At 40.4% G+C, this 22,591-nt stretch overlaps 1 protein-coding gene across 3 annotated transcripts in view; it reads right to left on the bottom strand.

Annotated features, from left to right (window-relative positions):
- LOC146490550 (NACHT, LRR and PYD domains-containing protein 12-like) overlaps positions 1 to 17,932 on the bottom strand; it is a 107,820-nt gene extending 89,888 nt beyond the window's left edge. For all 3 annotated transcript variants that reach the window (XM_085152951.1, XM_085152952.1, XM_085152953.1), the window contains exons 1-8: positions 17,801 to 17,932; positions 9,401 to 9,532; positions 9,218 to 9,316; positions 8,972 to 9,061; positions 8,107 to 8,208; positions 6,658 to 6,771; positions 2,065 to 2,141; positions 97 to 1,948 (exon numbers count right to left, since the gene is read on the bottom strand). In XM_085152951.1, the coding sequence (XP_085009077.1) occupies positions 97 to 1,948; positions 2,065 to 2,141; positions 6,658 to 6,771; positions 8,107 to 8,208; positions 8,972 to 9,061; positions 9,218 to 9,316; positions 9,401 to 9,489 (2,423 nt within the window). In that variant the 5' untranslated portion in view covers positions 9,490 to 9,532; positions 17,801 to 17,932. The remainder of the gene's footprint in view (positions 1 to 96; positions 1,949 to 2,064; positions 2,142 to 6,657; positions 6,772 to 8,106; positions 8,209 to 8,971; positions 9,062 to 9,217; positions 9,317 to 9,400; positions 9,533 to 17,800) is intronic.
- Between the last annotated feature and the right edge of the window lie 4,659 nt (positions 17,933 to 22,591).

Genomic DNA, 22,591 nt, shown 5'->3' with positions numbered 1-22,591 from the left:
ACACAAACACTTTGTGGTCACAATGTGATTTTATTTTCAAAATTAAACTACTAACCTACACTGATCAATGATGTTAATGATCACATCTGGACTCACCCAGCCTTTCTGCAGTTCCTCACAGCTGGAATCAGTCTCTGTCGTCCCTGCTCTGATGTTTTGTACTTCTGCAGGTCCAACTCATCCAGAACCTCCTCTGACATCTGCAGCATGAAGGCCAGAGCTGAGCACTGGATCTCAGAGAGTTTCTTCTCGGATCTGTTCTCTGACTTCAGGAACTCTTGGATCTCCTGATGTACTGAGAGGTCGTTCATCTCCATCAGACAGTGGAAGATGTTAATGCTTCTGTCAGGAGAGATTTCATCACTGTTCATCTCCTTCAGGTTGTTGATGACTCTCTGGATGGTTCCTGGACTGATATCTGTCTGACCCAGCAGACCTACTAAGAGTCTCTGGTTGGACTCCAGAAAGAGGCCATGAAGGAAGCGAACAAACAGGTCCAGGTGGCCATTTTTACTCTGGAGGGATTTCTCCATGGCTCTCCTCAGGAAATCATCCAGAGATTTGAAATTTCTTCCATTTCTACGACCAAACCCATCAAAATCAGAAACACCACCGAACTCTAAATCATAACAAAAATCTCCCAGGAAGTTCTTCAGCACCTCTGTCTTCCTGTTGGTGAAACAGTGGAACATGTAGACAGCAGCCAGAAACTCCTGAATGCTCAGATGAACAAAGCAGTAGACTGGTTTCTGGAAGATCACACACTCTCTTTTGAAGATCTCTGTACAAACTCCTGAGTACACCGAGACCTCTGTCACATCCAAACCACACTGCTCCAGGTCTTCTTGGTAGAACATGATGTTTCCTTTCTCCAGATGTTCAAACGCCAGCCTCCCCAGCTTCAGAAGAACTCCCCTGTCAGCCTCCGTCAGTTCCTGTGGACTCGTCTCATGTCCCTTATGGTACTTGTTCTTCTTCCTCTTTGTCTGAACCAGCAGGAAGTGTGAGTACATGTCAGTCAGGGTCTTGGGCAGCTCTCCTCTCTGCTCTGTAGTCAACATGTGCTCCAGAACTGTAGCAGTGATCCAACAGAAGACTGGGATACTACACATGATGTGGAGGCTCCTGCATGTCTTCATGTGGGAGATGATTCTGCTGGACAGCTCTTCATCACTGAATCTCCTCCTGAAGTACTCCTCCTTCTGGGCGTCAGTGAAGCCTTGTACTTCTGTTAGCCTGTCAACACATGTAGGAGGGATCTGATTGGCTGCTGCAGGTCGGGAAGTTATCCAGACGAGAGTGGAGGGAAGCAGATTCCCCTGGATGAGGTTTGTCAGCAGCTGGCTGACTGATGACTTCTGTGTGACATCAGACAGCAGCTTCCTGTTGGTGAAATCCAATGAAAGTCTGCTTTCATCCAGGCCGTCAAAGATGAACAAAAGCTGAGAGACAGCCAGCTTCTCTGCTGTGACCTTCTGTAATGTTGGATGGAAAACATGGATCAGCTCCAGAAGACTGTACTGCTCATCTCTGATCAGGTTCAGCTCCCTGAATGAAAGCAGAACCACCACACTGACATGTTGGTTCTCCAAGCCCTCTGCCCAGTCCAGAGTGAACTTCTGCACTGAGAAGGTTTTTCCAACACCAGCCACGCCGTTGGTCAGAACCACTCTGATGGGTCTAGGTTGGTCAGGTAAGGCTTTAAAGATGTCCTGGCACCTGATTGGAGCGTCATGGAGGGCATGCATCCTGGAAGCTGTCTCCAGCTGCCTCACCTCATGTTGGGTATGAACCTCTTCACTCTGTCCCTCTGTGATGTAGAGCTCAGTGTAGATCCTGTTGAGGAGGGTTCTACTTCCTGTTTCATCACTTCCTTCAGTCACACGTTCACATCTCCTCCTCAGACTGATCTTATGTTCATCTAAAACCTCCTGCAGACCAACATCTGCTGAAAGAAAGAAAAACTATGAGACTAAAGAGAAAGAAAACTCTTCAATGTCTGAACAACACAAGAAGTCCAGTTTTCAGAAATGAGTCCATCAGCAGACAGATGTTCAGTCTTACTTTGTACACAGCTGCTCTGACTGGCTGTCTGCAGTCCAGCTGTGATTATGGATCTTTCTCCACACTGTGCAGAAGCTCTGATGGTGACACAGAAAAGTCAAAGTGGAGATACTTCTGTACACCTTTGATTAGACTCATTATAAAAAGGAAGAAAAAGTTTTAACACAGTCATGTTTCCAGTTCACTGACTTACATTTATTCCATGGAAACTCACTCTAACCTGAACCACAGCTACAACCCAACATTGTTGAGGCCTCATCTCCTCCTTTCCTGACTTTAGAGGTTAAATATGCAACAACCAACAAATAAAAGAATTGGGTTCGATTCAAAGAAATTCACACGGTGACCAAGTAAAGTAACCGTAGTAAAGGAGACAACATCCCGTTGATGGTGGGATTATTTGAAAGATTTGCTTTAGTCACGTCACCAAATGCAGTTGAACCACCGTGGATCCATGTTTGACCATTCTACCACTCTGAGCTCTGCTTTTTAATCATTTTATTATTATCATCATTCATTTATTCATTCTTTGGAGGGGGGCTATTTCTTAATGCCGCCCTAATAAGCTGATGTTCAAGGGGAAATATAACAGAAACTCTTTCAGTGTTATTCATTAATAAATTAACAGATAAACTGTGAAGAAGAAAAAAACTGAGATTTAAAGGAGAGAGTGAGAAACTTGATCATCCATCCTCATAATACATGTTTCTCAGTATCTGCTGTGACCATACTGCAGTAATAACTACAAGTCTACATTTCTGTGACTGTTGATCAATCACAGCAGGAATCTGAGCTCATCTCTGCACACAGAGCAGCTTCAGCTCTGGGATAAACTGCTGGCTTCACGTCCTTCTCAGCTCACAGACACTCATCCTGATATTTTCCTTTAACATTTGATGGTATAATTCATCTGAGTTTACACTTTATCTGCATAAATACAGAAAAACAGACCCAAACACCAGAAACCGTCAGTTTCACCATGTAGAATATATTGTTGTTTCCTTGCTTTTAATTCAGAGAAAAACTCTGATTTTGATTTTCTCTGTTCTCCTTGCTACAACCCATCCCAGCAGCAGCTGAAGCAGCTGATTGTCACAACACTGAATAACACTTTAGGAGGAATTTCAGAGGTCAGTAAAGCTCCAGTTTCAACATCAGTTAATTAATCATAGTTCATCATAAATGTGAACCTGCCTGGCACCAAGGTTATTATCGTTAACGAAAACTAACGAAATAACGAAAACTAGAAGTGAAAAAACATTTTCGTTAATGGAAATAAAAATAAAAACAAAAAAAGGAACACTAGCTAAAACTGTAATGAGTGTTCACAAAACTAACTAAAATTAACTGAATTTATAGCAAAAATGTGTTTAGTTTTCATTGATGTGTGCGTGTCATACAATAGTCAAGGGTGAAAATGAAGTTTAGTTTACAGATTTTTTTCTTGCTGTCTAATTATGCCAGCAGGTGGCAGTACGTTAGTCGAGTCGTCTGTGTTGCTGCTCCGTCCACGCGCAGAATCATGTCAGGAAAGGTCGGGAGAAAGCGCCAGAGTCCAATTTGGGATTACTTTGAATATGACTGTGTTTTAGATAAAGCAAGTGTCTTGTAGTGGAAAGAGACAAATTATGAGGGACATTTCTAAAGGCAAAAAAATCCCACAAATCTTAAAGTGCACTTGTAAAGCTCACACAAGAAGGCTAACCTAGCTTACCTTGAGAAGGTAAGGGAGCACACTCAACCCTCATCCCCAGAAAACAGAAGCTAACCCCAGGCAAGGCAGCATGATGCATCCCGAGACAACAGGACTGGGATATCTACATAACTGTGTGAGTCAATTGCCTTCAAAAAGTTTATCGATTCACTTGAACCAAAATTACAAACACCTGGTGCTGCGAGAGTTAATAGTCTCATTGGGGCCAAGATATACATTTTATAGTTGCCTGGTATCAATGGTTGTTCATCTGCCCTTATTTATTTATTTAAAGAACCCATAGGTGGGAATGTGAGTTGTCTGTCTCTGCATGTTAGCCCTGCGACAGACAGGTGACCTGTCCAGGGTGCAGGGTATGGTAGCTGGAATAGCAACATACCCAAGGATAAGCAGAAGAGAATGACTGATATGATGAAACTGGGATTTTGTTACACTTAATTATTGCAAACACAACTAAAACTATAACTGAAACTAATCAAAACTAAACTGAAACTAAGGATTTTCAAAAAAAATAAAAACTAAACTAGCAAACAATTGGTAAAAACTAATTAAAACTGATATAAAATTGAAAATCTGAGGTCAAAACTAAATAAAAATAAAAACTAATGAAAATTGCAAAACTATTAAAACCCTGGCTGGCACACATGTTAATGTTAGCCATTTAAATATGAGCAGTTAGCTGAGGCCACGAGAAGAAGAGGCCCTAGAAGAACAATGGATGATAAGATTAGATTTTCAAGACTAGGCAGAGACGTGTTTTCCTTTACTGTCTCTTCCAGAGAAGGGAGCAGATACCAGACGAGGTCACGGAGGTACGGGGAGGATTCGCAGCAGACAGCAAGACTGCCACGTCCATGCGAGAGAGCGATGGCTATGATAATCTCTGTTTTTGTCTCACTATATAATGTTGTACAGCCCATTTGAGGGTTATCCTCTCTGTGAACCAGATGCTTGATTTCACACGGAGGTCCACAGCGCTGTGTAAACTTGTAATTTCAACTGCCAAAGCAAATTAAAACTTTTTAAATGTAAAAAATCAAACCCAAACCCAGATAACTAGAAGGGTTGCATCAGGAAGCATCAAACACATGGATCCATCTACTGCTGCAACCCCTGTGGAAATAAGGGAGCCTCCCAAAGGACCTTTAGCCCATAGCCACATTAGCAGTCTGCTAAGCTAGAATTAAGGTAGCTGTTAGCTGCTATGGCTAATAAAACAGCGAGGCAACAAATGTTATGGTTGTCCTATTAGTCTGTAACATTATCATAGATGGAGTTAATTTAACAGGAAAAAAGTTCTTTATGTTTCTCTCACAGAACCTGATTAAACAGCATCAATGACACAGAAACAGGATCAGCCTACATCACCAACTGAATTTGATCAGTTATTGAACGATTTACCTCGACAGGCTCCTTCACTCGCTGCTTTTAAACCTCCTTTAAAACACACTTTTACTCCCTGACCTTTGACGCACGCACACGCAGACACACATCCTCCAACCACACAAACCCATATTTTGCTCCATTGTGGTTTATTTCACACCTCAAACATTTAGTAAACAATTAAGCAAATACAAGTAATCTGCAATAAATTACAGGTAGTAAGAAAATAAACTACTAACTCTTTTATGCTGCGTCCACACCTACATGGGTGTTTTTGAAAACGCAGCTGTTTCTGCGCGTTTGGGCCTTTCGTCTACATGTAGACGGTGTTTCGAATCACTAAAAATGAAGATTTTTTAAAACTCTTTTTTTGCGTTCATGTGTGGACGAATACAGAGTTTGTCATGCAATGTCAAAGGTATGTGCCTTTTTTCACGTTACGCTGTACGCCACGTTATTTTTTACATGAGAGGAATTGCAGAATGGCAGATAGTCAGATTAACAGTATTGTGTCTCTATCTTCAGGTTTTACACGCTTACATATACACACACAGTTACTGTCCCTCTATTTAGAAAGGCAGAGGCGTCACAGTGTGATTATTTTACGTGTAGTTTTTCCTGTGAAATAATATTCAATATTGCTATCAATACATTTTTCAAAAAATGCCTCTCTGTGCAAAATGGGTTTAAAAACATAAACAACTGTGGGATACTGTTTGTCCATGATTTAGACAGGGGAACAAATCGTGGCAGGATCAGCCTGATATTATTTGTATCCCGCTGTAACTTTACTGTATAAAGAGCTAATATCTCCTTAGAATGAAGTTGGTTTGGTTGCTTCATCTCCTGCTTTGCGTTTGTGTGGGAGCCCCGTGAAAAACCTGTCAATTATGCTAGCAGCATCCAAGCATTCTTTCTTTTTGCTTCTCCTTTTCATACCCCCCCCCCCCCCCCAATGGCTCTGTGCTCCCCCCAGAGGGTGGGCCCCAAACTTTGGAAAGCTCTGTACTAGCTAACCTTAAAAATAAAGTTGGATATAGAAATATAGCCCAACAATCATGTTTTTACAGTCCCTTGGTCTCAGCCTCAGATACTCAACAAATCAAAACATCTGATAAAAAAACTTTTTTTCCTTCGTTTCTGTCAAATAATTCTGTATGAAATGTTTCTAGCTGTTAGTGTCAAGGTTGCTAGGCAACCTGAGCAGTGCGATGGAAGTTAGATTATTTTGCAAGTCTCAGACTTCTGCCCTTCTCGCTCTTCGGAGTGACCGGCCTTACATAGGCCGGGTACTCCGAAGTGTGCAGCCCCTGAATTGGGACACAGCTATCGCCAGTTTGACTGAGCCTCTCTTGGGCCTTCACCATCAAAGGCTCAGAAACAAACTGTGACAGGAAGAGATCTGGCAGACCCAAAGACACTGAGCTGAGCTGATATTAAACATGAGGATTTATTCAAAAACACAGAGTCAGGAACAACATCTAGACACACATTACCTCTCAGCAGCAGAAGAACATCCTTTAAAGTTTACAACAAAATCCTTCGACATGTTGCTCTTTAAGGAAACACAGCTGGGTTCAGGTCCAGGAGATTCTGGCCTCTTATTGATCCTAAAAGAAAAACAATAAATGTAACAGCTTTATGAGATAGGAAGGAAAAACTGGAAATATTAAATTAAAGACATGATGAACAAACTGAAACTCATAAAAATGATGTACTTACTCTTTGTCACATAACAGTCTTTTGTTAAAGTTTACAATAACACCTTTGCTTAGTCTTTGCTCTGTACAGCAGTACTTGCATTGGTTTCACTGGACAAGTCTGCATGTGAATCTACAACTGATCTGACATTGTGGCACAAACACAGTAAACAAACACTACGAGCACCTTGTTTCATGTGCAGTGGCTTTCTTCTCATTCTGTTACTGAACACTGTATGAAAAGCCTCTCACTGCCAGCATCCTTCCAGCCCCACGACAACAAGACCAACTCACATCTTCACAACACCAAGAATGTTTCCCCTTTTCTTTGGAGAAACTGAGAAGCCAATAGGATTGTAGCTCAAACTTGCCCACAGTCCTGCTTCATCACTGCTCACTCCTACCTGTGTTGGTGCTCAGTGCACAGTCATAGCCTGCTGCTAGCATGAATGCTAAATGTACTGCTGTGGATGATCAGCAGAAAAAGATGTTGTCAGTTTGACTGTTTGCTGTATTTAAAGTGTTTTTCTCAGTTCATCTGTATTCAAAGTGCATTCGGGGCTTTAGCTGACAGCTCTTTGTGCTAACAAACTAAACTCTCTTAGTTTAAGCCAACAGACTTTACCAAACACAAAGCCTGCTGCTGCCTCCATGGGTTAGCTTGTGTGACTGGTGTTTACACCAATGAAATCTAAATCACACTAATGTGTCCTCCAAGGTGTTTGGTGGGAGCACTGAGTGAAACATAAGAGCTCTGGTAAAATAACAAACAGGGCTGTGAGAGCAACTGAAGTGATAAAAATACTGTTTAAAGATAAAAAACACTTTGATGTTCTCTCGTCACCTAACAAAGTCCAAACCCTGTGAACTATTTTAGCTTTAATAATTGTGGATTCAGGTATCCTGAACCCATTTTTGGACATTTGTAATTAAATATTTTAAAACTCCATCAAAGACTCCTGATGTGGCTGTTTGGAGAAGGAAAAGAGGGACAAAGTGGAGCATCGAGCTGAGGCTTCATTCACTGCAAACCTACAGTTATGTTTTCTTATTTCTGCTGTTTGCATGTTCACAACTGAAATAAAGCTGCCTCTTTGACTTCATCCTGTTGTGTTTGGGTCCAATCCTGCCTGCCACACAGCGTTACAGGACAAAGTCTAATATTTTTTATCTTTTTAATGAATCTTTGGTCATATTTATCCAGGAAAACACAAACATGTAAAGGAGTCATCACAGGTCTCTGACCTCGTTGGTGCAGGTTCATCACTGAAGTGTGGAGGGTGAAGTATGGACCAGTCACTCCTTATAGACGGACAGCTGGATCTTGCAGACTGTGACCTCTGACCTCTGCAGACACAAACATGTTTTATTCAATGATCAATTCTCTGATAAAGTGATTGAAGCAGCTGTGATCACACAGACTGCAGATAATGCAGCTGTTTCCTGTCAGTAACAGTCCTCTTAGATTAGAGTTCAGCTTTTTACAGGAAAACAAATGTCCCTGAATGCAACAGTGAGACACAGTCTGCCTGTGTGGCTGTGATAGCTGCCGTTAGGAGCGCTCATGTGTTTGCAGTTAGACGAGGAGATGTTACCATCATGGACATGTTAACAAATCCTGCAGCATCACGTGGCACAAACATTTTGTGTTCCTGTCATCTGCAAGCAACAGGAAGTTCATTAATAAAGGCGGGATGGAGACGTGACTGTGATGGTTCTCTTTCATCCAGCTGTTACACACACCTGGGCTCACACGACGAGACTTTGTCTAATACAGCAGCTGCTCTCTAAACACTTTTCTGAAGAGGAGCTGCACAAACCTTTGTTTGCTTTCTAGAGCAGCGTATCAAAGTCAAACTACCCACTGCTAGCAGCTGTTTCTATCATAGTTTAGGATCCAGATGTGTGAGGTCTAAATTTACACCTCTGATTAAAATACATAGTTAAAAAAAGCCAATTGTGTCCAAATGTGTCTTAAACCAGATAAACTGACAGTTAAAGCTGACCCTGTGTGTCCTTGGAGACACTGCTCTGGTACAGAGATGCATTTTAGAAACCAGGAAACATCAAAATCATTTAAATCAGAGAGTTCTTGTTACTAACAGCTCACCTCTCTGCAGCAGAGTCTTTAAAATTAATGCGTCGATGATTGGACCAGTCACTCTTTAAGGACACAGAGCTGGATGGTTTCTGATTGACGCTAAAAGTAAGTGAACATGAAACGTGTCACATACCATGCGTCCAATACATTACATAAAAAGTATAAACAAAGAATGTAAATAGTATATTATTTAAATCATTAAATAGTAAAAAGCTGATTAAAATTTCAAACATTTTAATACTGACATGAACTTACTTTTCGTCAGATGACTTCTTTCGCCCTAAATTACGAAATAAATCCTTCACCCGTTTGCTCTTAGAGGACACACTTCTGGGTTGAGGTCCAGGTTGTTTCCTGTGAATAATGATGGAGCAGTGATGTGAGTGCTGAGCTGTGACATGGAGAAGAGTCATGGACAGTTAGAGAGGGTCATCTCACCTCTGGGCTTTGGTCTGGCTCTCATGTTCCCCACACAGAGTGGTTTTAGAGGGAGGGACTCCCTCCTCTCTGTCCTCACACTGATCCATGCTGCTCAATTCACATCAGCTCACACACACTTTCTACCTTCACCTGCAGAGGAAACACAAATCATTCATGTGCACATCAACTGAAATCCTCCTTTCCATCATGTGTGCTGTCCAAACATTAGCTGCTTCTTTCCTGCTTCATCTCAGTGTCAGCTGAATGCAGTCAGACAGCAGTGTGAAGCAGACGAAGCTGCCATCAACTGCTCTACAATTAGTCCAATCGATGGAGCCACGAAGCACACACGATGCATTCACTGACACACACTGATTTACTGTGACTATAAGTTTCAGTCAGTTCAACAGGTGTGAACAACTTTCTAAACGAACACGTCAAGCTTGGATTGCAGCGGTCAGACGAGTGGATATCGAGTTCTCTGCCATCCCCAATTTTTTGTTGGTTTGCTCGCAGCATTTACTTTCTGGTGAGTTCTAAATAAATTCATATCTCTCTTAATAGGCTTTTAGTGTTATTTTGAATGCGCTGAGGTCATAGATAATTAGATAAAGCATCCTAATGTGTGATGCTGCAGAACCACGTCATGTTGACGGAGAGGCTTATTATTTGGCATTATTGCATTCAAACCAGCATATGAAATGGATGTAAAAAATCCAGACTGGGCTCCAAGGCTGCACATGGGGCACGACGACATACCTGTGTCAAACTCAGACCGCCGCACAACACTGCTTGATAAGATTGTTAAGGTGTGCTGTGTTTTGGTGAATATGTGCCCCAGTGTGGTTGTCAAAAGTATGTTCATTTTTTTTAATTCAAGATCTGTTCACATGTACTTAGCAATTACATACACATGAAATGCAAAACTATTTACATGGCAACGCACAGCTTGCATCAATCGTGAATCGTTCATCTAGAGCAATTTTTGGGGCAGCTGCTGAGGAGAAGTCAATGTTATGTGCAACCTCAAGCTGTATCTTGGTCATATGGTCAACGTACTCACAATGTGGAGGCTTAAAAACGGCCAAATCTTGTACCCAACCGTTTGTGAATTAGATGTGCGCCTCCAGGAATTTATAATTCCGAAAATGATTCGCCGTGTATGCGCTGACTCCACAGACAAAATACGCAAAAATATCGGGATAGGACAACGGCGGCAGGCTGTCTGGGTTTCCGCTCCGCCGCCTTATTTCATACGGGTCCACATTACCGATGCACGCTATTTTGTCCAAGTACCGTCTTGGCGCAATCGGTCGCGATACAGCCCTTTGTCTTTTGCGCTGATTTTAAGCATGGTTCTGACAGTCCTGCTTCCAACACAGTGTGTTTCTTTTGATTTGTGGCCTTCTGACATGGCGCTGCAATCCCACAATGCACTGCGGTGTGACGTCAACTCCAAAGCCCTATACGGCAGACGGCAGAAGCGGAGCGGCCAAAGAGTTAACCTTCAAAAGTAAGTACTGAATATTATGTTACTTATTTATGTGCAAATGTTTAATAATGAGGAACATTAAAACATTAATCTTGGCCACATGTCGGCAAAGTTATGTGACATTAGTGATGTTTGTACTTTCAGCGTTTGCTTGGTTTTAAAGCCTCTACTTCAAAATATATATATGTATAGTCGACCTTAATCCTACAGAGAATGTGATGATTTTATGGATAATTAAAGTCAGTCATATATCCACAAACACAACAAGCTGAAAGTCAGTGATGCTGCTCGGTTTGCAGTCCTGAATATCACGGCACAAGCAGGATTCACTGCACTGTTAATGTTAGCTGTGTTATATTGCTGCCTCTGTTCGGTGGTGTCGAGCCAAATGGACTTTGTGTTTGAACGAGCTGACGGTTCACTCGTTAAGCTGAAAGAAAGATGCTTTAATCACAGCAGTCACACATGTGTCCACTGTAGCATCTGGGAACTCTTCTTGTTTTGTAATAACACAAACACTAAATCCTCCTGTTTGTAGCAGTGTGTACACCTGAGACTGTCACCTGTCTGTCTGTCCTGCACTCTCTCTCAGTTTCTTTCTCTCTGATTGTGGAATAAAAGTATGAACATGTATTTATAAGTTACACTTGTGTTTGAATCCTGCAGCTTTTCACACATTTGATTTCCATGTGTGACAACTGCAAGTGTCCAGAGTGAGGACAGACTGAGGGACCCACTGCTGCACATCATCTGTGAGGCTTTGCACCCCTGATGATCCACCAGGACAAACTCAGCAGTGTGTGAGGAAGAGGAGGAGGAAGAGCCAGCAGCAGCTGACAGGTGGAGAGAATAGACAGACTGTTCCCTGTTTGTGAAGGACTGCTAGAAAAGTTTAGAATAACTAATTGTCTGTCCTGAATCAGTCTTATTAGGTAATGTTCAAATAATTTCATCATTCCAGTGTTTTGAGTGTGGGAGAAAGTACTCAGGGCCTTCAAGTTACACACTATGAAAGGCAGCAACAAGTTTAATGTTCAGAAACCTAAAGTATGTATCAGCAGCAGAATGGAGCTAAAAATAAATGTTTGTTTCAGTTCTATGAAGCTTTGAGTATTTTGGATTAGTAGCACTGCTGTGTTTGTTGCATCATATTGCTGTAATTGTTTATATGCTTTATATATTCTGAGGTAAGTTGATCTATAGTGTTACATCATATTCTATAAGGATGTTATTTGTTTATATATTTTCTTCCCAGTTTGACCCATTTAGCAGAAGTCAGCCTGTTTAAGGCTCTGATATCTATTCTGTATGACTTAAAGCAGTTATGACATGGTCTGATTTTCTCACCCAATAAAGGAATATTTCATATATCAGTCTACTCTTCATTCTATCAGACACAGTTATCACAGCTCGTACATTTGCTTTTTATACATATATGTAAGCATTGAGTCAAATTTAGTAATGCCAACATACTGAAAGAACAACATTTGTTTCTTATATATAATACATCTATATATACACAGTCAAAGATACTTGTCTTTGAGTGAAGATTTAAGGTGATAGGAAATATAAATAACATCTACTTGAATCTTTGACACAGAGTTCAAGCTCACTGCTGTAATATATATATATATATATATATATATATATATATATATATATATATATATATATATATATATATATATATATATATATATATATATATATATATATATATATATATATATATATATATATATATATATATATGGGCGACCGTGGCTCAGGGGTTTGGGAAGCGTATCTGTAACCGGAAGGTCGCTGGTTCGATCCCGGGGCTCTCTGTCCTGGTCGTTGTGTCCTTGGGCAAGACACTTTACCCTACCGCCTACTGGTGTTGGCCAGAGGGGCCGATGGCGCGATATGGCAGCCTCGCTTCTGTCAGTCTGCCCCAGGGTAGCTGTGGCTACAACCGTAGCTTGCCTCCACCAGTGTGTGACTGCGAGAGTGAATGAATAGTGGCACTGTAAAGCGCTTTGGGTGCCTTGAAAAGCGCTATATAAATCCAATCCATTATATATATATATATATATATATATATATATCATAATAATCTGACAATATATATAATCAGTCCTGTGGTCTCAGCCTCAGATACTCAACTAATCAAAGTGATGTCATGAAAAAAAGGGATGAGCAACAAAACATTTTTTCTCCTTCATTTCTGTCATTTTCAGTGGTCGCTCACAGCTCGGAGCCGTTCAGCCGGTAATATTCAAACTTTTCAAACTTCTCCGAGAAACAGACCTCGCCCAGCAGGCCTGAGTTTGCTGCTTTCTGGAAGCTGTTCTGAGTAAACCCACAGACTATTATACTCTGGCTTTACAGCTTTAAGAAACAACAGACAGTTAATCTCATATTCAAGATATTAGCTTTAGCAAAAATTAGCATTAGCTACCAGCAGCTGCTAGCTCGCCAGTTAAAATAAAAGAAGAAAGGACCCCTGGACTGGAATGGCTGGTTAAGATAAATATTTTATTGGAGTCTCACGAGTAACACAAACTAAAGACAGTATGCCACCCAAGAAAGGCCCAACACCAGAGGAGGTCGAGGATATAAAAACCTCCCTCAGAGCACTGTGCGGAGACGTGGCCGCAGTCAGGGCACAGCAGGAGCTGCTTCTGGGGCTTTTGGAGGAGGTAAAACAGCTACGCCTCCAAAATGCCGAGAAGGACAGACGAATTATGGATCTCGAGCGGCGGGTGGATGAGCTGGAGCAGTACACCCGTACGAACGACGTGGCAAGGAAACTGAAGAAGAACGGTAAAATACAACATACATGGGTAACAAATTGCAAGATTTTCATTAAGCTAAACGGGACACCAGAAGAGGCAAAAGTACTGATAGTGAGGAACATGGAGGATCTGGACAAGTACAACTGACACTAATGTATCGAGGCAATATATAACTCTAATGACAATCAAATGATAAATACACCAACATCTCTAATTACACCAGGAAATGACATGGACACGTTGAAATCAATTCTCCAACAGAAAGTAATTGATCTAGATTGTGAATATAAGGAGCATAATATAATAGACCCAGAAATAGATTCTGAAAGTAATTTTCTTTCTTCTTTTGTTAAAAATTGTAATTATTTCACACAGGAACAATATGAAAAAAAAAATCAACCTAGACGGGAAGCTCTCATTAATTCACTTTAACAGCAGAAGTATGTACTCTAATTTTGATTTCATTAAGGACTACTTGCAACAATTTTCTCGCCCCTTCAGTGTTATAGCCATCACTGAAACTTGGTTCAATGTCGATAAAGGAATAGATTTCTGTTTGAATGGATATGATTTAAAATACATGAATAGATTAAATAAGGCGGGCGACGGGGTTGCTATATATGTTCATAACTCTATAAAATATAATGTTGTAACAACTATGTCTATGGCTATTGATGGAATTTTGGAATGTTTGACTATTGAGATCATGAATGAAAAAAAGAGAAATGTTATAATAAGTTGCATATATCGGACACCCAGTTCAAGTATTGACACTTTTTATGAATGGATAGAAAAAATGTTTGCTTCGGTGAACCAAAAATTACTATTCATCTGTGGTGATTTTAATATTGATTTGCTAAACCCAACAAGGTTAAAAGCCATTGATGACTTTACTGACACGATGTACAGCTTATCACTATATCCAACAATAACAAAGCCAAGCAGAATAACATCACATAGCGCCACTATTATTGACAACATTTTTACTAATGTCATGGATTTCCAAATTAATAGTGGCCTGCTTGTCTGTGACATAACTGACCACTTACCAGTTTTTACTTTGTGTGACTGTGATTTAAAAAAAATAGATACCAAGATTACGATAGCAAAGCGAATAATAAATGAAGAAGCAATTCATGCCTTCAATTTTGATTTAGCACAACAAGATTGGAGTTCGGTGTATGAAGAGTCAGATGTGGACAAGGCTTATGATAATTTCCTAGATATATTCACTATGTTGTACAGTAAACATTGTCCTGTAAATGAACACAAGACAAAGAAAAAAAAGATAAAAAGTCCTTGGTTCACAAAAGGAATTATCAATGCTTGCAAAAAGAAAAACAATCTGTATAAACAGTTCATCAAAGTAAAAACAAAAGAAGTGGAACAAAGATATAAAGCATATAGAAATAAATTGACTGATATTATAAGAACAATTAAACAACTTTATTATAGAAGAAGATTATATGAAAATAAAAACAATATAAAAGGAACTTGGGATGTGTTAAATAACTTAATTAAACAAGGATCTTCTGGAACATCATATCCTGAATGTTTCATTGATGGAAATGGTGAAAATCATAACATGAGTAACATTGTAGATGGGTTCAATAAATTTTTTATAAATGTTGGCCCTGAACTAGCAGCGGACATCCCGTGTCAAAAAAATGAAAATATACAGAAATACAGTAATATAAAATCAAATCCCTTTTCACTGTTCCTCTCAGCTACAAATGAGCAAGAAGTAATAAATATCACATTAAAATGTAAAAGTAAGTCTTCAGTGGATTATCATGACATAAATATGTCTGTAGTTAAACAAGTTATTCTGAATATTGCTAGTCCCTTAACATATGTCTGTAATTTATCATTTCAGTCCGGTTGTTTTCCAAAAAAAATGAAAATTGCGAAGGTAATACCACTATACAAAAGTAATGACAAACACAGTTTTACCAATTATAGGCCTATTTCTCTACTGCCTCAATTCTCAAAAATTTTAGAAAAACTTTTTAATTCAAGATTAGAAAAATTCCTTGAAAAACATCAAATAATAAATGTTGGTCAGTATGGTTTCAGAACGCAAAGAACCACTCCAATGGCGATAATTGAGGCAGTAGAAGAAATTACCAATGCACTGGATAAAAATAAATATGCAGTTGGTATTTTTGTTGATCTCAAATAGGCCTTCGACACAATCAATCATTCAATTTTATTGGATAAATTGGAAAGATATGGTATTCGAGGGAAAGCTGGTAACTGGTTAAAAAGTTACCTAACGGGTCGGGAACAATATGTTAGCATAGGGCATTACCATTCAGAGAAACTTGGTATTACATGTGGTGTTCCCCAAGGGTCAGTGTTGGGACCAAAACCTTTCAATGTATACATAAATGATATTTTTGATGTTTCTCAAGTACTTAAACTCATACAGTTCGCAGATGACACCAACATATTTTTTAGTAGCGATGATTATACTGATCTTGTAATGACCGTAAACAGGGAGCTAAAATTAATTAAAAAATGGATGGATATAAATAAATTATCATTAAATATAAATAAAACTAAACCAATGTTTTTCGGTAATTTAAAATATAATATAGAATTACCAATTATCATTGAAGGTGTACCAATTGATAATGTGAGTGAAAACAAATTTTTGGGAGTCGTAATTGATAACAAAATTTCATGGAAACCACACGTTAGACACATAAAAACCAAAATTTCCAGAAGCCTCGCAGTTTTGAACAAAATGAAACCATACCTTGATAAAGATGCACTTCGTACTCTGTACTGTACCCTGGTTCTTCCATATCTTACATATTGTGTGGAAGTGTGGGGAAACACATATAAAAATACAACTAATCCATTAGTCACAGTACAGAAACGAGCACTGCGTATTATTCACAAGGCTGGTTATCTAGATCATACTCACAAACTCTTTCTTCAGGCAAAGTTACTTAAATTCCAGGATCTGGTTAATTATAATACATCTATAATCTTATACAAAGCCTTTAATAAACTTCTACCTACAAATTTACAAATTATATTTGAAATTTGAGAAAGGGTTTATAATGTGAGAGGCTTCGGGGAATTCAAATTACCCAGAACTCGAACAACCCGTAAAGGTTTTTGTGTGTCTGTATGTGGTGTGAAAATCAGGAACAGTCTGAGTTTACAACTGAAACAATGCAAAAATATTCATAGATTTAAATTTCTCTACAAACAGTTGGTCTGGTCACAGTATACTCAATGATGGTTTTAGTGTGCTCTGTAATGTCTGTTCTCTTACCATTGCTGGTATGGAATCCAAAAAAAAAAAAAAAAAAGTGTGTGCGTATGTATGTATATGTGTGTGTAGATATATGTATGTATATGTATGTGTGTTTGTCACTATGTAATTATTATTGCCTGTTACCTGTGGTAACGCAATTTATAATTATTATATATTCTGTATTTAGTTATGATGGTTCTAATTGTTGTTGCGAACTGCCGTTGAGATGCTTGCATGTGCCCGGGGCTGTTGATGGTTTGTTTGGTTGTAACGATGGGCGTAGCTGTGGGAAGCTTATTGTTTTTTGTTGATGAGTGAGTATAGGGGTGGGATTTAATAAGTTTTCTTCGTCCCACTCCTTTTCAGGTAATTTTTGTTTTTTGAAAAAAACCACAAAGCTGTATGAAACGTTTCTCGCTGTTAGTATCATGGTTGCTAGGCAACCTGAGCAGCGTGACGAAGGCTAGACCGTCCCATTTCACAAACCTCTCACGTCCGCACTTCTCGTACTTATAGTACGCACCGTACGTAGTACGCGTAGTGCGCGTACTTCAAGCGTGCACTCTCTTAATTGAGAGTGAACTCACAAAGTACAAACTACAAGTACACAAACACGAACGTAGCTCAGAGTGGCGGACACACTCGGCCTCGTTGGTCCAGCTGTGAGTCCGTTACCGTGAACTATGGAGCGGCAGATTTGTGCTGGAACTAAGCTGCACACAGCTGATGTTAGCCAGGAAAACATTACATACTGACTTTAATGGAGAGACCGGAAATACAAACACACAGTTTGTTGTGTGAAGAAATCAAATGTGACCTGAACAAACAGTAAAATTCCTAAAGACAAACTGTTAAAGGAGGAAACAAAGCAAACTTACAGTTTCTTCACACACCAACAACAAGCTCCACTCCACACCTGGACACTAAACACGGACACACAGGTGAGCTGCTTCCTGGAAGGAGACAGGACTCCACCTGAAACTCAGCACAGGTGGGAGGAGCTCAGCTCTTTGTGTGTTGATGTGTTAACTTTAAAAATATGCGTCTGACTGCTCAGACTGAGTCAGAGTAACGTTCACATGCTGACGTGTGGAGACATGAAACCTTGTTGTAGCTGCAGGTGTGAACACACTGATCCCAGATCAGCTCTGCTGTATTTGTAACATGAACATTTCTGCTGCAAAGCTTCAAATGTTCAGCATGTTTCTCTGTTTCCAGTCTATAGATCCAGTCACACTTTCTACCTTCACCTGTGCAGTAAAGACTGAGAGCAGAGCTGAAACCAACCGTCCAATCAGTGAGCAGCATCAACACCTGAGCTTCATTCAGACTCTGTTATTGAAGATGTTGTTGGTACAAAGTTCATCTGCTGCTCACATGAATCCATGAAAGATTTATTTCACTGAAGGTTTCTTCAAATCTCATTTCAACCTGTTGAAGTAATGAATCAAAGTGCAGACTGAGAGTGGATCACATGATGTTTAAGGTGTGTCGTGTGACATGTTCAGTATTGTCACACATGTCTAGATTGTCCCTGATATCATAACTGCTCAAACACTGATGATTATATTTGAAGAATTATTACTGATGGCAGCAAAGTTTGAATGGAGCTCTCTGTCTGTGCTGATTTGTCGCCCTCTGGATGTCAAAACACAAACTGCATGATGTCACTGTAACCACCACAGTGACAGGAAGTGTTTTTAAATGACTGAAACACTGAAACGATGCTAACAGCTGTCGTTAGGCTCACTGATAGCAGTGCTGATGTGTTCATGTCAAACACTGGCTCAGGTCAGACTCCTTCATCCTTCTCCAGCATGAGGCCGCCCTCAGACCCACAGGAACTCTGACCTTTGACCTCCTGACCCTAACCATTTTTGTCTTGTTGCATCTTTAAATGCAAATCCATCCAAACTGTAGCAAAGCAAAAGAAGTTGGAAGCTGTTCAATGAATGATGTAGTCGAAGGAGCTTGGAAAGAAAAGCGTCTGGACTTCTTTAAGTTGATTGAAGACGTTTCAACATTTGATTTCACAGGAAATCACATGTTAGGGTGGGGCTAGGTCTCAATATGGGTTCACCCAAAACCTTGGCTGATTGCGACCCACACCGGTTCTCACACCTTGGCTTGTGTGATTAGGTAGAGGATCAACATGGGGTCTGTGTCCCTGAATTTAATCACACCTGCTGACTTTATCTGTTCTGCTCTGACAGCTGCCATGTGTCACAGCGTGGATAATAAAGCCATCAAACTTCACTCAGCTCAAATAACACCATCAGTGTTTGATGTCCAGAGGATTCATGAACTTTAACCACGATAGAAGCTCACAGGAAGTTAAGATGAAGATGAACCATGTTGTGACTGAAGGACAAAGCTGAAACATACAGATGTGTACAGATTCAAGATTCAAAGATTCAAGATTTATTGTCATATGTACAGAAGAAATAGCATGCACAATGCCAAGTTCGATAAGGGTTCAAAGGACAAGATAAGAATAAATAAAAAGATAAAAAATAAGGATAAAAAATAATTAAAAAAAATAAAATAAAAAGGTAAATAACTGCAAATAAGTACAAATAAGTAATTGAAGACACGTGTGGTCTGCAGATGTCAATGTACATGGATGTACAAAAGAGTTTAATGTGCAAAATGAACTTAGTGTGCAAAGTGACCTGATGTGCAAACTGCAGTTTGAGGTCGGTCAGCTGTTCAGGAGTCTGATAGCAGTGGGGAAGATGGAGTTGTTGAGTCTGGATGTTCTAGATTTCACACTTCTGAACCTTCATCTCGAGGGCAGAGGTGTGTCTCTCCTCTGGACTCTGTGATGGTAGATGCTCTGCAGAGAGAGCAGTGGAGTCCTGATGATCTTCTCCACAGTTGTTATCACTCTGCAGGCGTTTGCGGTCCATAGCAGTAGTGCTGCCGTACCATGCAGTGATGCAGCTGGTCAGTGTGCTCTCCACAATGCAGCTGTAGAAACTGCTGAGGATCTTGGCCAACATACCAAATTTCCTGAGCCTCCTCGGGAAATATAGCAGCTGCTGAGCCTTCTTGACCAGCTGTGTGGTGTTCAGTGTCCAGGGGAGGTCCTCACTGATGTGGACGCCCAGGTACTGCTGCTCACCCTCTCCACTTCAAGGAACGGGGAAAAACAGCGGCTGGTGAGGTCTCTTCTTCTTCCTCGTGTCCACTATTCAATTCAATTCAATTCAATTATATTTATATATAGCGCCAAATCACAACAAAAGTCGCCTCAAGGCGCTTCATAGATACAGAGAAAAACCCAACAATCATATGACCCGCTATGAGCAGCACTTTGGCGACAGTGGGAAGGAAAAACTCCCTTTTAACAGGAAGAAACCTCCGGCAGAACCAGGCTCAGGGAGGGGCGGGGCCATCTGCTGCGACTGGTTGGGGTGAGAGAAGGAAGACAGGATAAAGACATGCTGTGGAAGAGAGACAGAGGTTAATAACAGATATGATTCGATGCAGAGAAGTCTATTAATACATAGTGAGGGAGAAAGGTGACTGGAAAGGAAAAACTCAATGCATCATGGGAATCCCCCGGCAGCCTACGTCTATTGCAGCATAACTAAGGGAGGATTCAGGGTCACCTGGTCAAGCCCTAACTATATGCTTTAGCAAAAAGAAAAGTTTGAAGCCTAATCTTGAAAGTTGAGATAGTGTCTGTCTCCTGAATCCAAACTGGAAGCTGGTTCCACAGAAGAGGGGCCTGAAAACTGAAGACTCTCCCTCCCATTCTACTTTTAAATACTCAAAACAGGAGAAAAGCATCTATCAACTATCATCTCCTTTGTCTTATTAGTGTTGAGGGTGAGGTTGTTGTCCTCACACCTTGACACCAGACCAGCCTCCTCTCTCCTATATGTCACGTCGTCCTCTCCAGTGATGCGACCGATCACTGCAGTGTCATCCTTGAACTTCAAATTGATGTTATCTTTGTTGGAGGCGACACAGTCATGGGTGACCAGGGTGTAGAGGATGAGGACGCAACCCTGTGGGACGCCAGTGTTTGTGATAATACTGGCTGAAGTCTTGTTGGCGATCCTGACAGACTGAGGCCTGCCAGTCAAAAAGTCCTGTTGCCAGTCACAGAAGGTGGGGTGCAGGCCGAGTGTTGCCAGCTTGTGAGTGAGTTTGTGTGGGATCACAGTATTGAAAGCAGAGCTGTAATCAATTAAAAGTACCCTGATGTAGGAGTCTTTGTTTTCCAGGTGGGAGAGTGAATAGTGAAGGGCAGCAGCGATGGCTGCAATTTAGCCTGGAGAAATAGTTTGTTGCTTTATAAGAAAGCCCTCCGCAAAGCCAGAACATCTCACTATTCGTCACTGATTGAAGAAAATAAGAACAACCCCAGGTTTCTCTTCAGCTCTGTAGAGAGGCTGACAAACAGTCAGAGCTCTTTTGAGCCAACCATCCCTTTAACGTTAACTAGTAATGACTTCATGAACTTCTTCACAAATAAAATTTTTATCATTAGAGAAAAAATTACCCATAATCATCTTACAGATGTAATATTATCTACAGCTACTCTTAGTGCCGTTGATGTTAAGTTAGACTCTTTTTCTCCAATTGATCTTTCTGAGTTAACTTCAATAATTACTTCCTCCAAACCATCAACGTGTCTTTTAGACCCCATTCCTACAAAACTGCTCAAAGAAGTCCTGCCATTAATTAATTCTTCGATCTTAAATATGATCAACTTATCTCCAATAATCGGCTATGTACCACAGGCCTTCAAGCTGGCTGTAGTTAAACCTTTACTCAAAAAGCATCTCTAGACCCAGCAGTCTTAGCTAATTATAGGCCAATCTCCAACCTTCCTTTCATATCAAACATCCTTTTTTCCATCAAGCATCCTGACTATGCTAACAACCTGTCAAACGTCTCCTCTTGTCCACAGAAGTCACACTTCCCTGTGTCATGTTTATCTTTTTAAGTGTGCTATTCAGGCCTGTGTGACCAAATCTTACTCTGCAGATTATATCCTCGTCTCTCCTGCAGCTTCTTCTACACTGCCCAACTGTTTTCTGTATAATAATATCTGCCTTTCCCGTCTCTGTCCCATTGTGCCTGCCACTCGTCATCCATCTTTACCTTGATTATACTCTTCACCTCACGTTTACTGTGTTTTATAGTCAAACCTACATGACTTCTTCTTGCTGCACCTTTTGCAAACTTATCGTCCTGTTCATTGCCATCAACACCAATATTCACAGGAAGCCATAAGAAATCCACTTCTATCCCTCTGTGTTTAATTCTATACAATAAATGAAATCAAAAACAATATCTTGCCGAGAGTCTGAAGACATATTACCTGTACTCACTAGCGCGCTGCTAGACTCCAAGCAAACCAAACACCTCCCTACTGGTGCGTCCTCCACCCAGTTCAAAGCCAGTAAAATCACTACCAACTCCCCAGTATAAACTGCCACATAATCTGTAATTCTTTTACTCATCACGAAACTTATTTCTGGGATAACAAATGCAACAGCCGTTCTTTTATCTGACAGTGTTGACCCACCAGTAAATATCCTCACATGACCTGAGTACTTTCCCACCATATGAACCTGGCTTTTAGTCGCCCCTCCTCCCTCGCCACAAGCTTCCTTTAGAACATATCTTATAAAAAAACGACTTTATTGACA

The sequence above is a fragment of the Neolamprologus multifasciatus genome, unplaced genomic scaffold (genome assembly GCF_963576455.1).
Source record: "Neolamprologus multifasciatus unplaced genomic scaffold, fNeoMul1.2 chr03_unloc_3, whole genome shotgun sequence".
NCBI classification, from domain to species: domain Eukaryota; kingdom Metazoa; phylum Chordata; class Actinopteri; order Cichliformes; family Cichlidae; genus Neolamprologus; species Neolamprologus multifasciatus.
The sequence above is the reverse complement of the archived record's forward strand: the minus strand, read 5'-3'. Positions and strand labels throughout refer to the sequence as shown.